At 33.4% G+C, this 16397-nt stretch overlaps 1 protein-coding gene across 1 annotated transcript in view; it reads right to left on the bottom strand.

Annotated features, from left to right (window-relative positions):
- LOC124366104 (probable serine/threonine-protein kinase fhkD) overlaps window positions 1-15353 on the bottom strand; it is a 119634-nt gene extending 104281 nt beyond the window's left edge. Inside the window, exon 1 of the mRNA XM_046822358.1 lies at window positions 14825-15353. Coding sequence (XP_046678314.1) covers window positions 14825-15051 — 227 coding nt within the window. The 5' untranslated portion in view covers window positions 15052-15353. The remainder of the gene's footprint in view (window positions 1-14824) is intronic.
- Window positions 15354-16397: the final 1044 nt, after the last annotated feature.

The following is a 16397-nucleotide window of genomic DNA, read 5'->3' as shown; positions in this document are numbered from 1 at the left end:
GTGCACAGAGACATAGCGATTGCACTCTTAGCAAATAAACAGTTTCTCCTTCCGTATATTTTCTTTCGATGGAATATAAGTTAAATTGCTGATACACATAGGGTATTTATTGAATCTGTTTGAGCTTACATATAAATTAAATATAACAGACTATGTTTGATATTCACCTATTAATATTTCCTTTTTCCTTAAACAATCTACTACTCAACTCCAGCCCGTCAACCTCCTCCGTCCATTACTTCCACTGCAAGAGCCTCGACGACAGGATTAAGAACATGGTTCCTTCACACGACCTTGCAGTCTGGATAAGGATATTCCACAGTCTTAAAGGATTAATGTTGTGTCAGGTTCTACACTCAGCCATTTTTGTCTCATGAAGAGATTACTGAGAGCTAAACAGTTAAATAACAATCATGAATTATAACAATACATAAATGAATTAATTACGAGGAAGACAAGATAAAAAGAAATTTAAATAATTAAATCGCAAAGATTTAACCACACGTAAGTCGGTAAACTTTTCAACCTACGGTATAGAGGATTTAAATGGACGTTGAAACTTTAAATTTTAGCATATATTTAGTGCATGAACGTTGCAAACGTGCCTCAATAAAAAAAAGTATACCACTGGATTATTTTACTTGCACAAGAGCTCAAAAGAGTTTAGGTTCACAACATTCAAGAAGTGGATTTTATAAGAAATAAACTTACCGTTAAAAACCTGGAAGATCTACGTTTATTTTAATCTTTAGGACTTTCCATCAATAACTGTCAGCAGTAGCCACATAGAGGCCAGGAATGAAGTCATTCCAAATTGCAAGTCATGTAGAATAAAGATATCCCGGTGTGAATGAAATTGGTAGCAGCACCGAACACACTACTCCTACTGAGAGATGTTGAATAACGTTGCTGACAATCGCGGCAAGCTGGGAGCTCCAAGAATACAACTTCACACGCTACTCTTAATAACAGATGTTGAATAACGCTGCTGAAAATCGCGGCAAGCTGAGAGTTCCAAGAATACAACTTAATACGCTACTCCTACTGAGAGATGTTGAATAACGCTCCTGACAATCGCGGAAAGCTGGAAGCTCCAAGAATACAACTTCACACGCTACTCTTAATAACAGATGTTGAATAACGCTGCTGACAATCGCGGTAAGCTGAGAGTTCCAAGAATACAACTTAATACGCTATTCATACTGAGAGATGTTGAATAACGCTGCTGACAATCGCAGAAAGCTGAGAGCTCCAAGAATACAACTTAACACGCTACTCCTACTGAGAGATGTTGAATAACGCTGCTGACAATCGCGGCAAGCTGAGAGCTCCAAGAATACAACTTAACACGTTACTCACGCTGCTGACAATCGCGGCAAGCTGAGAGCTCCAAGAATACAACTTAACATGCTACTCCTACTGAGAGATGTTGAATAACGCTGCGGACAATCGCGGCAAGCTGAGAGCTCCAAGAATACAACTTAACACGCTACTCCTACTGAGAGATGTTGAATAACGCTGCGGACAATCGCGGCAAGCTGAGAGCTCCAAGAATACAACTTAACACGCTACTCCTACTGAGAGATGTTGAATAACGCTGCTGACAATCGCGGCAAGCTGAGAGCTCCAAGAATACAACTTAACACGCTACTCCTACTGAGAGATTTTGAATAACGCTGCTGATAATCGCGGCAAGGTGAGAGCTCTAAGAATACAACTTAATACGCTACTCATACTGAGATATAAGAGATAAGAATAAGAATAAATTTATTTTCTCAGGATAACATAAATACATACAGTAGTTACAGAGCGTGAAAAAAAAACAAAACAAAACAAAAACTCTCCCAGGTCTGACCTTAATGAAGAAAAAAAAAAATCAAATTATACAAACTAAAAAAAACCTTTGTCCAAATTGTTAAGTCTTAACTACTATGTACATTACAGCAACTACAATATGAATGTTAATTAAAGTATACATCAGATAAAAGCTAACAAAATACACAACTAGAGGAATAAAAACTAATAACATTTTTAATATGTACATATAAAACAATATTTTAAATCCTGAGAAAATTTAGGGCCTCCAAGGCAAGCCTGTTTAGAGGACACCGTGTAATTATATTATTAAAAACTAAAAAAAAATAAAAAGTTCAGACAGTTAAATTTAAAAAGAAAAAAGTCCCTATAAGCTATTTTATTGAAATTTTGTAATCATGTGTAAGATAATACATGCTACTGGAATCTATTTCAGGGTAAATTTTGTGGACCATGCTTGGAAAATTAATGAAAATTTAATTCATTTATTCCTGAACCTCAATTAAAACCTCAATGTCGCAGAAAGAAAACAACCATTGTTTTAATGTCTTCAAAAAACAGAATTTTGACTTTTTAAATTTTATTTCATTAGGAATTTTGTTAAATATTCTTGGGGCTAAAAAAAAGTAAGTTTTAGTAAAAAATGTTTTTTTTGGTTTAGGTGTTCTAAAGTTATTTGCATTGCGAAGTTTAAACCTATACTCATTAATGTCAACATCCGGTAGGTTTCCACTCTTATCGTAGAACAACTTTAAAGTTTTGTACACAAACATAAATCTTAGAGGTAAAATATTAAGGCTGACAAATAGAGGGAATGAGGTTTCAGTTTTAGGTTTGTTTACTATAATTCTAATAAAATGTTTTTGAAGTTTCAAAATAGGCTGTAGCTTTGTCTTGTAAGTGCCTCCCCAACACGAAATACCATAGTCTAACCGACTGTTTACCAATGAAAAATAAAAAAGACGTAATATCTCTTTGTCACAAAAATTCCTCAGAAAATAAAAAACTCGTAAATAATTTTTTAATTTAGATTTCAATACTAATATGTGGTTATTCCAGTTTAATTCTCTGTCCAACACTACGCCTAGATATTTAACTTCACTTACTTCTGCAACCGGTTTACAAGATAAATTGCAAATAGAATTATTGCAAAGACAATTAAAACATTTATAAATAATTGCACCGGCGTCAAAAGGCACTTGACCTCTTAAACTAAAATTAATATAACTTGTCTTCTCAGGGCTAAGAACCATTCTGTTTTTACAAAACCACCACTTTAGCGCTTTGAGATCAACATTCATAGCAAGCTCTATATCACCCCAGCTGGAGCTGGAATAACACAAAGCAGTGTCGTCAGCAAAACAAGTTATACTACCCTGAAGACTAGCATTACAAAGATCATTGATGTAAATTAAGAAAAGAGTAGGGCCTAAAACTGATCCTTGAGGTACACCACACTTAATTTCACCCATTGCACTGAAAACTCCATTAATTTTTACACACTGTCTTCTAGATTTTAAATAATCTTGAAACCAATTTAAAACAACTCCCCTTATCCCACAGTCAAACATTTTTCCCAATAATATTCCGTGATCAACAGTGTCAAAGGCTTTTTTTATGTCCAAAAACAGCCCACTAACATGTTTGTTTTGGTCAAGTCCCTCAGATATCAATCCAATGAAATTTAAAAGTGTAGTTTCGGTGCTCACGCCCTCTCTGAACCCATACTGATTGCGACTAAAAAACTCCGTCAAAGTGAGGAAATTAATCAATTTTCGCTTCATAATTTTCTCTAAGACCTTAGATATGGTAGAAACCAAAGAGATAGGGCGGAAGTTGCTACAAATTGTTGAGGGGCCTTTCTTGTGAATCGGAATAACAACTGCTGACTTCAATTTTTCCGGAAAAAACTCCTGTTTGGAAACTTAAATTTACTATAAATAAAAGAACATAACAAATTTTAGGAAATGTGTGTTTAATTAAAGTTGAACTAATTCCGTCTAATCCGGGAGACTTGCCATTCTTTAATGAGTTGACAGCGTCTTGCAGGTCCTGTAAGAGTACAGGTTCCAGAAACATAGAACGCATTTCGTAATTCTTAGGGAATGACCCGGCATAAGGCAAAAATTCACAATTTGTCGGTTCTTCAATACTGTCGGCTAAGCTATCAACGATATGTTACAAAAATAACATTATTTGGTAAAAGTAGTTTGTAAAAACTTAATAAGTGGACTTATATGTAAATACTAAACTTATGAGTTTGGTCCTAACGACACATAAGGCGAAAATAAGTATATACTAGCGTTAAAGGAACTTGCAATGCATTACTGATATAATGTAAGCTGAAGGATAGGTAAGGTGAACATAGCACCTATAGCATACAGAGATATGTTTAAGTGACTTCACCGCCTTTTTATTCCGGTAAGATTACCTTCAGGTTTATTATTGGAAATAATTTATAGAATCGAAATCTGTGGTGTTGAGTTGCGAGCAGATAATATTAGGTTAACAGTAAAAGGTGATCAAAAGTAGAAAATGATCTTTCTATTTCCTCCTCTCTACAATAATAAATGAGTTTTTCAGCTTTAATACGGTTTTAGTTGACATGACCTTCTAAGGTTCGAAGCTTTAAGGAAATACTTTAGCAGAAAGAGAAAAACAAGAGCTCTGAACAAAAATAATAAAAACCAGTTTTTCTACTTGATTTAGAGAACATGTCAGTTGTAAATTCCCAAGTGACACCGGCATGATGTCCGTCGCCAATGAGACATATAGCAATGAAGCCTTGTTTGAGCGAGTTTTATGCCCATCTCAACATACAAATTACTGGAAGGAGCTTGTAATGTGCACAGAGAGAACATGAGACAGGCTCGAGTAGTTGTGGAATCGCTTATTCCTGAGCAAAAAGTAGTATTTAATTTTCAGACTGCGCTGTGGCAATGGTGACCTGATATATTTTCTTGCTAACTATCTTCATTTATTATACACTTTTTACTTCCTTTTTTCACACTCATTACTGATTAGCATAACCTGTAGACTATAGGTTAGGTCTTGAGACTACACACAAACTATCTGTTTTCTCTAAAGCAGATGTTTTAGTACCACCTCTAGAAAATACAACAAGTATGGTGTATCTGTTTGTTTAACTCAATAGATAGCTGAAGTGTTTCATACCCAAATTTTAGTGATTTATTAAAGCATTAGGGAGCCATACCGTAGCTTCAGCTAGTTAATATAATCACACAGATTGCAGGAGAATAGATTTTTGTCAACCCTAATAGCAACTTTGAGTGCGATAGCCCCCTCTCTCAACCAACCCCTCATTTTTCTAAATGAAGCAACATAATCTCCAGATGCTTTTAATAATGTTGCAAATAAGTTAGACATTAAACATTTTTTAACGTGGCTACAATCAAGATGGTACACCCGGTTCTCAACTTCCAAACCGATTAAAAACTATGCTTCCAGGATAGTTTTGTTGATTATGAGCTTGTTGACCGCAAAATGTTACGTCATAGATTATTTATATATTTATAGTACGTTGGCAAAACTTCAGTATACAATGGTGAACATGTTTAAAGAAATCGATCTTTCGTTTGGTAGATCGGAGTAGTTCACGAAAATATACAAATCGTGAACTTCGCCTACAGCCACATAGCAAGAAAGAAGGCTATGTATAGTTATATCGTTGTTAGGAGTATAGTAAACTAATACACTATGAGCGAAATTTTGAACGACGCGACAGTTCAACTTATTCTGAATGGTTCTGAACAATGCATGTGTACAGTGATAGTGTTTACCTCAATGACGTGAATATTGTATTAGAGATTATTAGAGATTAAGTAACTGACTCTAGGTATGAGTGTGTCAAGAAGTATTGCAATATGCGTAAATAATAATGTGTTTTATTGGCTACTGAGAGCAGATGCATTTTCACACGAGTTTATACATACCACTCGTTAAAGTCTCCCAAAATGTCGTGAGCAATAACCTACTACCAATCACTAAAGGATTATAAAATTAGTTCAATTTGTCAAAACCCTGATTTCTGTAATAATATGGCTTGGACTATTTTAAATTATAGCTATAATTTGTTACTCATCAGAGACGGGACGAGATATTAGCGGACACTGTTAGTAGCCCGAAGCAAGCCACGCCCAGCTAGCTGTGGGACGTGCGCCTACCTCTCGGTGTGATTCATGGTGCTAGTACGACTTGAATATGAATTGTGCTCTGTAACGGTCTCTGTCGTGGGCTCTCGGCAAATTAAATCTTCTAGCAACCTCTACCACTGATACTTCTATTACCCCAGGCTCGGACCGTGGGTGACCGGGAGCATCGGCTTCACGGCGAGAGAGAGTGGTCTGCTCCCACACGAATCCGGTGAAGGAGGCGTTAGAGGCGATGAAAGGAAGGAGGAAGGAAATGATTAGAGGATGTGGGAAAGCAATAAAAGGAGAAATACAGTTTAATCCCTTAGTTATTTGTATTAAGAATTGTTCCATTAGGAAGTTTCTTTATATTACGGTGGAGATGCTGGAAGAAAGAAGAACAAAAAGGCACTTCATTAGAAACTTTTAAAAGAATTAAAAAAAAATTTTAAAAGAAAGAGATAATGGTGTAAAGGACCAAAGGAAATATAATAAATGAATAAAACGGAGTATAGCATTCCTTATACATCTTATGTGACTTTCCTGGATTATTGCGCTTTGCAGACAGTTGATTTCAAACTCAAAAGGGTTCTTGCTCTTAGAGGACCCCATGTAGCAAGTGTGAACTTTCTTCAAAATTTTTATGAAGAGTTATTGCTCAGATGTATGTATGTATTATGTCACGATCTTAATGATCTTTCAGTTATTTAATAATCTAATCTCAAGGATATAACAATTTCTATCATTTTATGCTCAGTACTTATTTCCAGTCAATGGATTTTCATAAACGCACCATTAAGTTAACCTTTAGAGCTGCCTTTAAGTTAATTCAAAATGTTATGTAATCCATATGGATTGCTAATGTCATATTAGCTTGGGTAACAATGGACAGATCAACAATTACTATTTAATTTAATATCGACCACTGAGAAAATTCCAACTAACCAAAGACTTCAGTTCCAGTTCTGACGCGATTAGCTGATCTCCTCTGTTTGTTATGGTAGGAAATGGCTGCTCAGTATGTCACAAACACTGATCGTCACCGACTATCACCTGGGACAGTTACGAAACTTGAGCTACCGGTTTGATGAAACCCTATACTCGCTGAGTCAGCATGTTGGGATGTCAGTAGAAAGACTGGTACATGAAGATAATCCACTGGATCTCAGTCTCTCAGGTCTGCTTTTGTAGAGCATGGTGAGGGAAAACACTAAGTTTTCTTTTTCTAAGATTCAGCGATAAGAACAATGTACCTCTGATTGATAAAAACCTGCACCTCATTTTATTGAAAATGAGGTGCAGGTACAACTTATTGAAGTTGTATGTCATTCAGAATTTTTATAGAAGCCACGTTTCGACCTTAAATTCCTCTAATAAAGTTATTATATTTCATAAATTAAAAAAAAATTAAATATTTAGGAATTGCTTCTAGATTAGGTAATACACGTAATCAACTAACTAAACAGAAATAACCATAACTCATATGGAAACGGGATTTGGGGACTTCTGTTTCTATAACCCAAAGTAAATATTTGTATTGTTGTATAATATTACATTAACCTAGTAAAAACTCAGTCAGCTTGTCAGTTTGGGTCGTGTGTATTAGGACTAATTTACTAATGCAAAAATATAGTGACAAAACTATCTCATTTTTTATTCATATGTAGTTATTATCGAGTTAATATCCTCGAATAAAAAGGTTTGGCTACACAAAATGTCACTTATTTAAATCACTTACTGTTCAAATAATTATAGGGGGCGTTGCATACAATTTTAATTGTTAATATGTTGACATTTGGTCTAATTTGCGTCCAAGTTTTATAGTGTTAAGAGAAAATGTTAAGATAAATTAACCACGAATACAGAATAATCATGCAATGTTATCGCAGCATGAGAATAAAGATTTTGGGCACCTATATAACTAAGCCCAAAAGAAAATGGCTGAAAATTAAGATTTGTATGTTTTACAGGATATATAATCATACCAAGCACATTAAAAGTTCAAGAAAAGTAAAGAATGACTTATTTTACCAGGCTTATTCAGGGGTAAGAAGCTCTCACTAACACAACCTGGGGACCAACGACTTAAATGTTACTTCCAAATCAATACCAATGGTGGAGCAGACGGGTTGTTTGTAAGGACAGGATCGCCCAACGGTCACCCATCCAAGCAGCAGCAAAACTTGATGGTGGTTGATTCAATTATCTAGTGACAACTGCCGTACCTACTACAATGTGCCTTTGGCATGATTTTATTAAAATATTATTTTGTAGGTTTTTGTAGGTACCTGATTTTAATAGTCCATCAATGGCAATGCTTAGACTTCATGGCATGTAAAAAAGTACTTTTATATTTTCCGATGTTTAGGAAACGAGTCATACAGAGATATGGCTAAAAATGTTATATTATTGACCCTGCCAAAAACATCGCACCATTATCACATGTACTCGTGATCTGAATTTGAAACTGTAAACAATGGAATAGGACTGTACTGAAAACGCTTTGGTTTTGATTTTAAGTACAGGAAATGATCTAATGATTGCCACAAAAACCACTACAAAGTGTTGCTGCGACCACCTACAAACTACAGAAGCTGATCGTGATTAAGTGGTCTCCTCAGCTGTTCCCAGCTGATCGTGAATATACAGAACATAGAAGTGTCACGTCCGACCGTCCATCTGTCTGTCAGCCACCGTTGGGTGCTAGGAAGGCTCACGACTTCATCTGCCCAAACAAGCCATTACCAGCTCCCTGAACTCACGACTTTTCACACTGAAACCATTCATTTCGCCGACCATTAATACCGGTCTTTAAATTATTTGCAGTGATGTTGGTTCAGCTATTTAGGTTGCACTTCGGAAAAGTGCAAACCTTTATTGCGAAGTTGGAGTACTTTTCCAGGAATTGTTTCAGCAACATCGAATATTGAATACGTTTCGAGCACGTCAAAGGTCGAACAAACATTCCCTCAGTGCTTTGTGGTATATAAGCTAAATCAGTCATCAGTTTTTGTGATTTCAAGTTTTCCCTTCTTTTTGACCTTTTAGAAAACGCGATTCTTGTAGTTTAAGGATTAGCAATTCAGCTTATTACAAGAAAATTAGCTCAGAATTTAAAATCTTTACTGGAACTGTTTCAGCAACATCGAATCACGAATACTTTTCGAGCAAGACAGTTTGAACAAATATTCTCGCAGTGCTTTGTGGTATATAAGCTAAATCAGTCATCAGTTTTTGTGTTTTCAAGCTTTTCTCTTCTTTTTACTTTTTAAAAAACGTTACAATCCCTGTAAATTGAGGATTAGCAATTTAGGTTATTACAAAGAATTTAGGTCAGAATTTGAAATTATTTTTGTAATCCAAAAACAATGTGAGCGTAACCTAAAATATACAGTAGCAAACTATTCTTTTCTATAGCGCCATATTATTCAATACATTGTAATGAAGAGTTGTAGGATTTATTGTTGATAACTTCAGCATCATTAATAAAAAAATACATCCATTTACTTGGTGCTTTCTGATAACAATAGTGTCTTCCTTGCGAAATGGGAAGTGGATTACTTTATTAGTATAAAGTATGATAAAAAAAAAAAAAAAAAAAAAAAAAAAAAAAAAAAAAAAAAAAAAAAACACTGCTGTTTGAAGGTTTTACAACGTTGTTTTTTTAGTACATGTTAGATCGTTATTATTTTTTAAAGATGGCCAAATTAAAAAATACAATTTTTAATCAAACAAACTCTGATATTATAGTTGTTTTACGATCGTTAAGGTAATGTAATTGGACTAATTTGCACCAAATACTTATGGATTAATTGTTCATAACACAAATTGAACGGAGAGAGCACTCCATTGTGAGGCCAACATATTTAAATTAAACATGTAAACAATATTTCGGTCAAAGTGCAATACCGGAAGACATGCTGTTAGCTGACACCAGCCACGTAGTTCTTATAGCTATCTAAGATTAAAGATATTTGGACCAATGTCTTTTTATGAGATTTACCATTTTTGGGATAGAGGTAGTTAGTTAATTTTTTTTTAAATCTAAGAACCAAATTAACCATAAATATTATATAAGTTATAACTGAAATTTGTAAAAATGAGGGTTTTTATTTGTATAAACTGTAAATGATATTACGTAATACTACGATTTTTTCGAACCTTACTATTGCTCATGGTTTTAGAATGGAAAGTATTGAAATATTACACAAAATAAAAGATTTTCGTTGATGTTAGTAAAATTTACTAAACCCTAGGTTCAAAAATCATGTGTATTAGATGTATATTATTATAAAACTACATATAGTTAGTATATAAAAAAATGTAAGATAAACATTCTTAACGTCATACCCTATTCTATATTCGTATTCTATATGAAGGCAGATGAAAAAAGAGATCAATAATTAAAGAAATGAACTAATACTAAATTTACAAACGCTTCAAACATTGGTTCGCTTTTAAGTATGTTTGAAAACTGGTACTGTTGAAAAGTGGTGAACAGACAGAAAATCTGTAATTTAAACTTAAAGCCGTTTTAGTGAACGTTGTATCTTTAATTAAAGAGTTAACATCATATTCTTATTCCATGTTGCAGCAGTTGTAAAACTGCAGTATTTAATTGTTAAATGTATACACTAATGCAAAAAAACTAATTGGGTGAACGATAACGAAAACAAATTTTCTTTGTCTCTCTTACCTCAATATCTCGAAAAAGAATTAATCTGTAGACTTGAAGCTGTGTACGAAGCTTCATTTATATATGAAAAATACTGAGTTAAATTATGGTGAATATCGCTTCATGACAATTGGCTGAGCGTTAGTGAATATTGGTCCATGGGTAATCATGATGCAGCGAGAAATTAGCAGACTAAATTTGTAAACAAATTAAGTACACTAGTAAGACATTTTAACGTATGATATATTAACATATGTAGTTAATTTTCCCAACATTACAATAGAGTAAAAATACAATGTGAAAAGTCAGTGACCAGATTCGATTTCAGCACACTCTTGCGTTGTAGTACCGTACCTAGCCCACCAGAACTTTTTATTATTTAAACACTGATATGAAATCTAACTTAGTGAAAACAATGTGAATGTACCATATGGAAAATTATCTTGAGATAGATTTCGTATGTACAGTGTACTTTCTTTATGAAATTTCATTTTTACAGAAACAAGAATGATTATTGCAGTACATGTCCGACTATGGAACATGGTTTAGCGTCATTGAAGGCACAGTAGGCTGACAAAATTTCCCTTTCTGATTCAGATTGATGCAAAAATTGTCTGTGTGCGTTGAACATATTCGACAATGAAATGAGCTAAAGACTTGATATTTTGCGCGCGAGCCTGTTTCGGAATACAAGGTTGGAGCACTACTACCTTGTATATTGTGTCGTGCAATGAAATAAACAATTAAGTTTGGAAAACCATAATCAATGAATCATTATGCACAACCACTATGCTCCCACAGTAGTTCCTCAAACAGATGTTTGGTTGCATGTAAGAGGTAATAATTTTCCCAATTATCTTGAACGGCATCTGTGAATCAACCGGAATCAAATCATGACCAATTTGAGGCCAAACACTCAGACCTCAACCCGTACTTGACTCTCAGACTGAGGTCGTGCCAATCACCGAAAGTTAATCGTATGATAAGTTATAATCACGGTCCCAGTTACCATCAAACCTCAGCACATCAATACTGAGGCAGGGCCAAGCGGTAATGGCCGTGGCTCCAGGCCGCACGCGCCCCAGCTGTTAAATCAGCTTATCACCATGTCGTTCGTCTTATTATGGTAATAACACGTTTACCTTCTAGTATGTTTAAAGGTTTGTTGCATACTCTGTAACAGTAGGTGTGAACAGCTGTTTGTCAGTGATGCCAGAACAAAATTGTTTGCACTACCAATAAATAATAAACAAACAGTAGCTAACATATTATTAGTTATAATAACTACGAAGCAGATGACATCATATAGGAACCAGTCCCTGTGTGTGATATTGCTTTAAAGAGTAGTTATTTTTTCACTTTAAGTAAGCTGTTACGAAATAAATACAGCAGACAATATTTAGCTGTTTAAGGTGTTAAAAAATATATAATAATATAAATAGTTATTAAGGTTTTGACAGGAACTTCTAAATATTTTAACAATTTCTGTCTATCCGTCAGTTTGTGTGGTAATTTGTGTGATCACTCTCGACAGGAAAATCTTATAAATTTGAAACTTGTACGACTTACCTCTTGGTCAGACTAAGAAGTATATTCAAAAGTTTGAATGGTAACAGGTAGCTACAGTCCAGGAAAATTCAGGAAAATTCGAGAAGAAGAAAAGTTACAGACTCTTCAGTAATGACTGTTGTTTGCATTCTGTCGATTCTTCGATATTCCGTTATATCTGTTTATTTATCGAAAATTATTTGGCGAAGAATAGAATTACCCAATATTTAGGAAGATAGCTCAAAGGTTTTGTTTAGAGTTTTCCATGGTAAAATAAGTTACCACGGTTGCCCTCCTACGAGACCTATGAAACAATGTGCATCAATAACAACCACTAGAACACATTTCGGGTTGTTTACCGAACTGTTATTGTTGTGTATGTGTTTCAGTTTCGTAATACAATTATATTAGTACTTTATATTCCACATATTATTAAACTTCTTCGGATTAAACAAATGTTCATATAAAATTGATTCTTATCAGTTGTAAATCAGACTAGAAAAATGAATTTTCTTAGGTGGTGGTAAAATTTATTTTTGGAATCGTTTTTAGTTTGAGTAATTTTCTCTGGTCGCCTTGAAAAAGAAAAATTAAAAACTTTGTTAACACTTTTCTCATCTGTACAGGTAATTAAATTGCGAATAACTTATTTTATATAAGTCACATTAATATAAATTTGACTTATGATACCGCAATTACAGATGGGAAAATTGCCAGTAAATAAACCGATACAAGGAAGTCTCGAAATAACCGACAAGTTGCAACGAAAGACATTCCGAAATGACTGTAACTTGTCTCCCGTAATAGTGAAAAGCAGCAAGTTTACGTTTTATAACTTATTTTCATAACTACTTTCAAATTGAAATAAAATGCAAATGAAATTAAAAATCCTTAAAATAACAATCATTGTAATGAGAAAAATAACACTTAGAGCTCAGTTTAAAAATGCAAGCGTGTCACTATAAAGAATAATATAGGTTAGAATGCTGTATTGTGAATTTTTTCATTTGTGAAGAAAATTTACTTATTTCTTACAACGCAAAAATTCATTATTATCAACAATATTGTGTCTCTCTTGACAAGATAAAGAAATGATGTCACAAAAATGGTCGAGAATTTTATTTAAATATTTTTCATAAAATATATATTCAGATCGTAAAAATTTTCTTAAAACGGATAAATAATAGTTATTGAAATCACGCTGATCGTATCAGTGATGATCACGATCAAGTATTTCTACGATGCTAATATATCATGGATTATGAATAAAATAATGAATAAATGCATTGGTCTGAGTACCATAAACACTTTTAGACTACAAATAAATCCATAGCCTTATGGTGGGTCAGAATTAACCATGCTTTTTAACAAAAGATATTACTACCGATCGTTTATGAAAAGCATAATTTTAAAATTATGCTTTTCATAAACGTGTACAGTATTCTTTTCGGTTGTAAAAAATATTTCCTCGATTGTTCAATTATTACACAATTAGATATGCATATCCTGCTTCCTTTTTTAATATTCTAAACAAACTAAACAGTCTAAAAAGTAATAAAAACGAATAATCTTCTACTAAATTAAAAGAAAATATATTCGCAAACGTAATGTTTGGTACACATTCTGATGAAATCTATAACTGTCAAACAATAATCATTTTTGTATTATTGATTGTTTATACCAGAGGTTTAATTTTATGGATTGTTATCAAAACTTCAGAAAAACGTTAAAAATTTAACGAATTCATTTTAGAAACTTCTTTGTTATGTATATTAAGAAAAATTAAAAACAAACACTTCAAGAACAATTCAATTTTTATTTGTGTGACGCCTTTCGTTTTTAACAAAGACATAATGAGACTCACATAACTGAAATAAAGTATTTTATCTCAATTATGTGGGTCTGAAAATGTTTTTATTGAATACAAAATGCCTCACATAAAAAGTGGAATTACTATTGATGTCTTTTTAAATTATTAATTTAACTAATTGTAAATGTAATTAAAACAGAAACAGAAATTTATAATGATTAATTAAAAATAAGAATAACAAATAAGCGTATAGAACATGAAATTACAACAATTTTCAAATTATTATTGCAAAGAGAAGTGAATGATCAAATTCCTTTGCATGGTTTTATTTCAATGGAGATTTTTCTACCAAAGCAGTTGGACCATCAATAATAACACTTAAAAACAGTCAACAGTGATGTGAAAATATTTGAAGTGATAAATGTTTTTAATTCTAAGAATATAACAGGGTTTTCAGAAAACTCAAAAGGGAACTTTACATTTATTTAGCAAGGCTATAAATATTAACACATTTAAGATAAAAGGCATTAAGTGTCTTTATAGAAAAAGTGTAACTTTATCATAGTATATCATACGTTACTCTTAGGCGAAGTGTATTTAAAAAATTTAAATAATAAGAAAAAATATTTATTTTTACAAGATTAATAAAAAAATGTAAAACTTTTGTCGTTTATGCAATTTTTTATCGTTTGGTGTTATTGGGTTCACGTAAGACACTAAAAGTTCGATATCCCTCCGGTTTACATAAATTACAAAATAAAAAAAAAACATATAACTGATTAAATGAATAACATAAATGACATGCTATATTACAAGAGTACTTACGTAGCAAAAGGTTCAGGGTCCAAATCGTAGTATTTCTCGATGGGTTCAGTCTTTATCAGTTTGAGCAACTGTTTCTCGTCCACAATGACAACACCATGTTCGACATTGGTCTGTTTCCATTGCACCACCTGCCGTTTGGGAGTCTTGATGTTCGTCATCTTCTTCAGAAATCTCGGATGCACCCCTCGTCTGGTCGCCATGGTCACGGGCGGAGGGTATACTATCATCTCTTTGTCACAATTCAACGTCACAATCACTTCAGAGTCAAAATTTTCCTCTTCAACAATGTCCCATTTTTCGGTTAGAAATTTAGTGGTGTTAAACTTCCTCAATAGTCAGTTTTTACAAATGAAATTGTGTCATAGTTTTCACAACCAGAGCGTGTTAAATTTGTGAGTTTCTGTGGAGTTAATTGTTATTTCTAGTTATTCTTGTTAGGTTATTGTCTACTTTGTTGAGAAAACAACAACAGGGCTCGCGGGCGTGTCTAGGTCCGTCCAAGTCGGCACCAATACAACCACTGACCGACCGTCATCCGCTCGCTCTCTTTCTTCTTCGTTTCTTGTTTTGCTGGCGGCGCGCACTCTGCTCTCCCCACCGTTCACTCTCTCCTCCTCACCTTGCTTTCATTGTTCCCTGCATTTCGCTTATTTTCGTGAACAAATTGGAGATAAATATCGTCAATTTTTGAATATATAAGATAACCAGTCATAAACTCTACAAAATATTTTACCGGTATATGCCGAATATTGAAATGATTTAAACATGCAAAATATAACTCTCCTGGCTCTTAAAGTTTGAAAGACAATGGATACTAGATTTAATGTGGGCTGCGTATACAGTAGAGGAGTTTAGTTATTAAGAAGAGGAATTAACCTAATTCATAATATAATATGATCACTTTGAATGCAAATGGCAATAAAAAATCATGATCAAGAAATAATTTTAAAATACTCGTATATAAATCTATATTTAATATGAACATATTATGAGTCTAGAAGGAGGTGTAATCTCTGTATTGTTCGATTGTGATTAATAATTAGTTACTTAGATCACATACGAGCTGGAGAGTATATATCCAACTCATATCTTAAAGTAAATTGACCCCTTATGTATTACCGAAAAATATAATAATAATATTGTTGGAATTCAGGAAAACAAACTTTCACAAATTCGTGATAGTAACTTACTAACAATTATAAATGGTTTTTTACATATCACAATTTAAGAAACACTTTTACATCCAAATAAACTTATGAAAACCAAAAGAAATGAACTTATGTGTAACTTATGATGATGATCGACCAGCCCACAAAAAAATAACATAAGCTTTTTAAGCTTCATATATAATTTCATGTCTGAAAACACGCATAAAAGAAAACCGGTATAAATCAATACAAACGAGGATTGCTGAGGTGAATAATCGTTTATAAAACAATTTATTATAAACGGATAAGAGGAATTCGGACATTTGTCATCGTTATATGTTACAAAAGGTATAACACAACGTTTCAAGGATTGGAATCTATAACACTTTCACCTGTGCTAGTGCGATGTCGTTCTGATTGTGATT

Source organism: Homalodisca vitripennis, chromosome 7 (genome assembly GCF_021130785.1).
Source record: "Homalodisca vitripennis isolate AUS2020 chromosome 7, UT_GWSS_2.1, whole genome shotgun sequence".
NCBI classification, from domain to species: domain Eukaryota; kingdom Metazoa; phylum Arthropoda; class Insecta; order Hemiptera; family Cicadellidae; genus Homalodisca; species Homalodisca vitripennis.
Note: the sequence above shows the minus strand (reverse complement) of the source record. Positions and strands in the feature narration are given on the sequence as shown.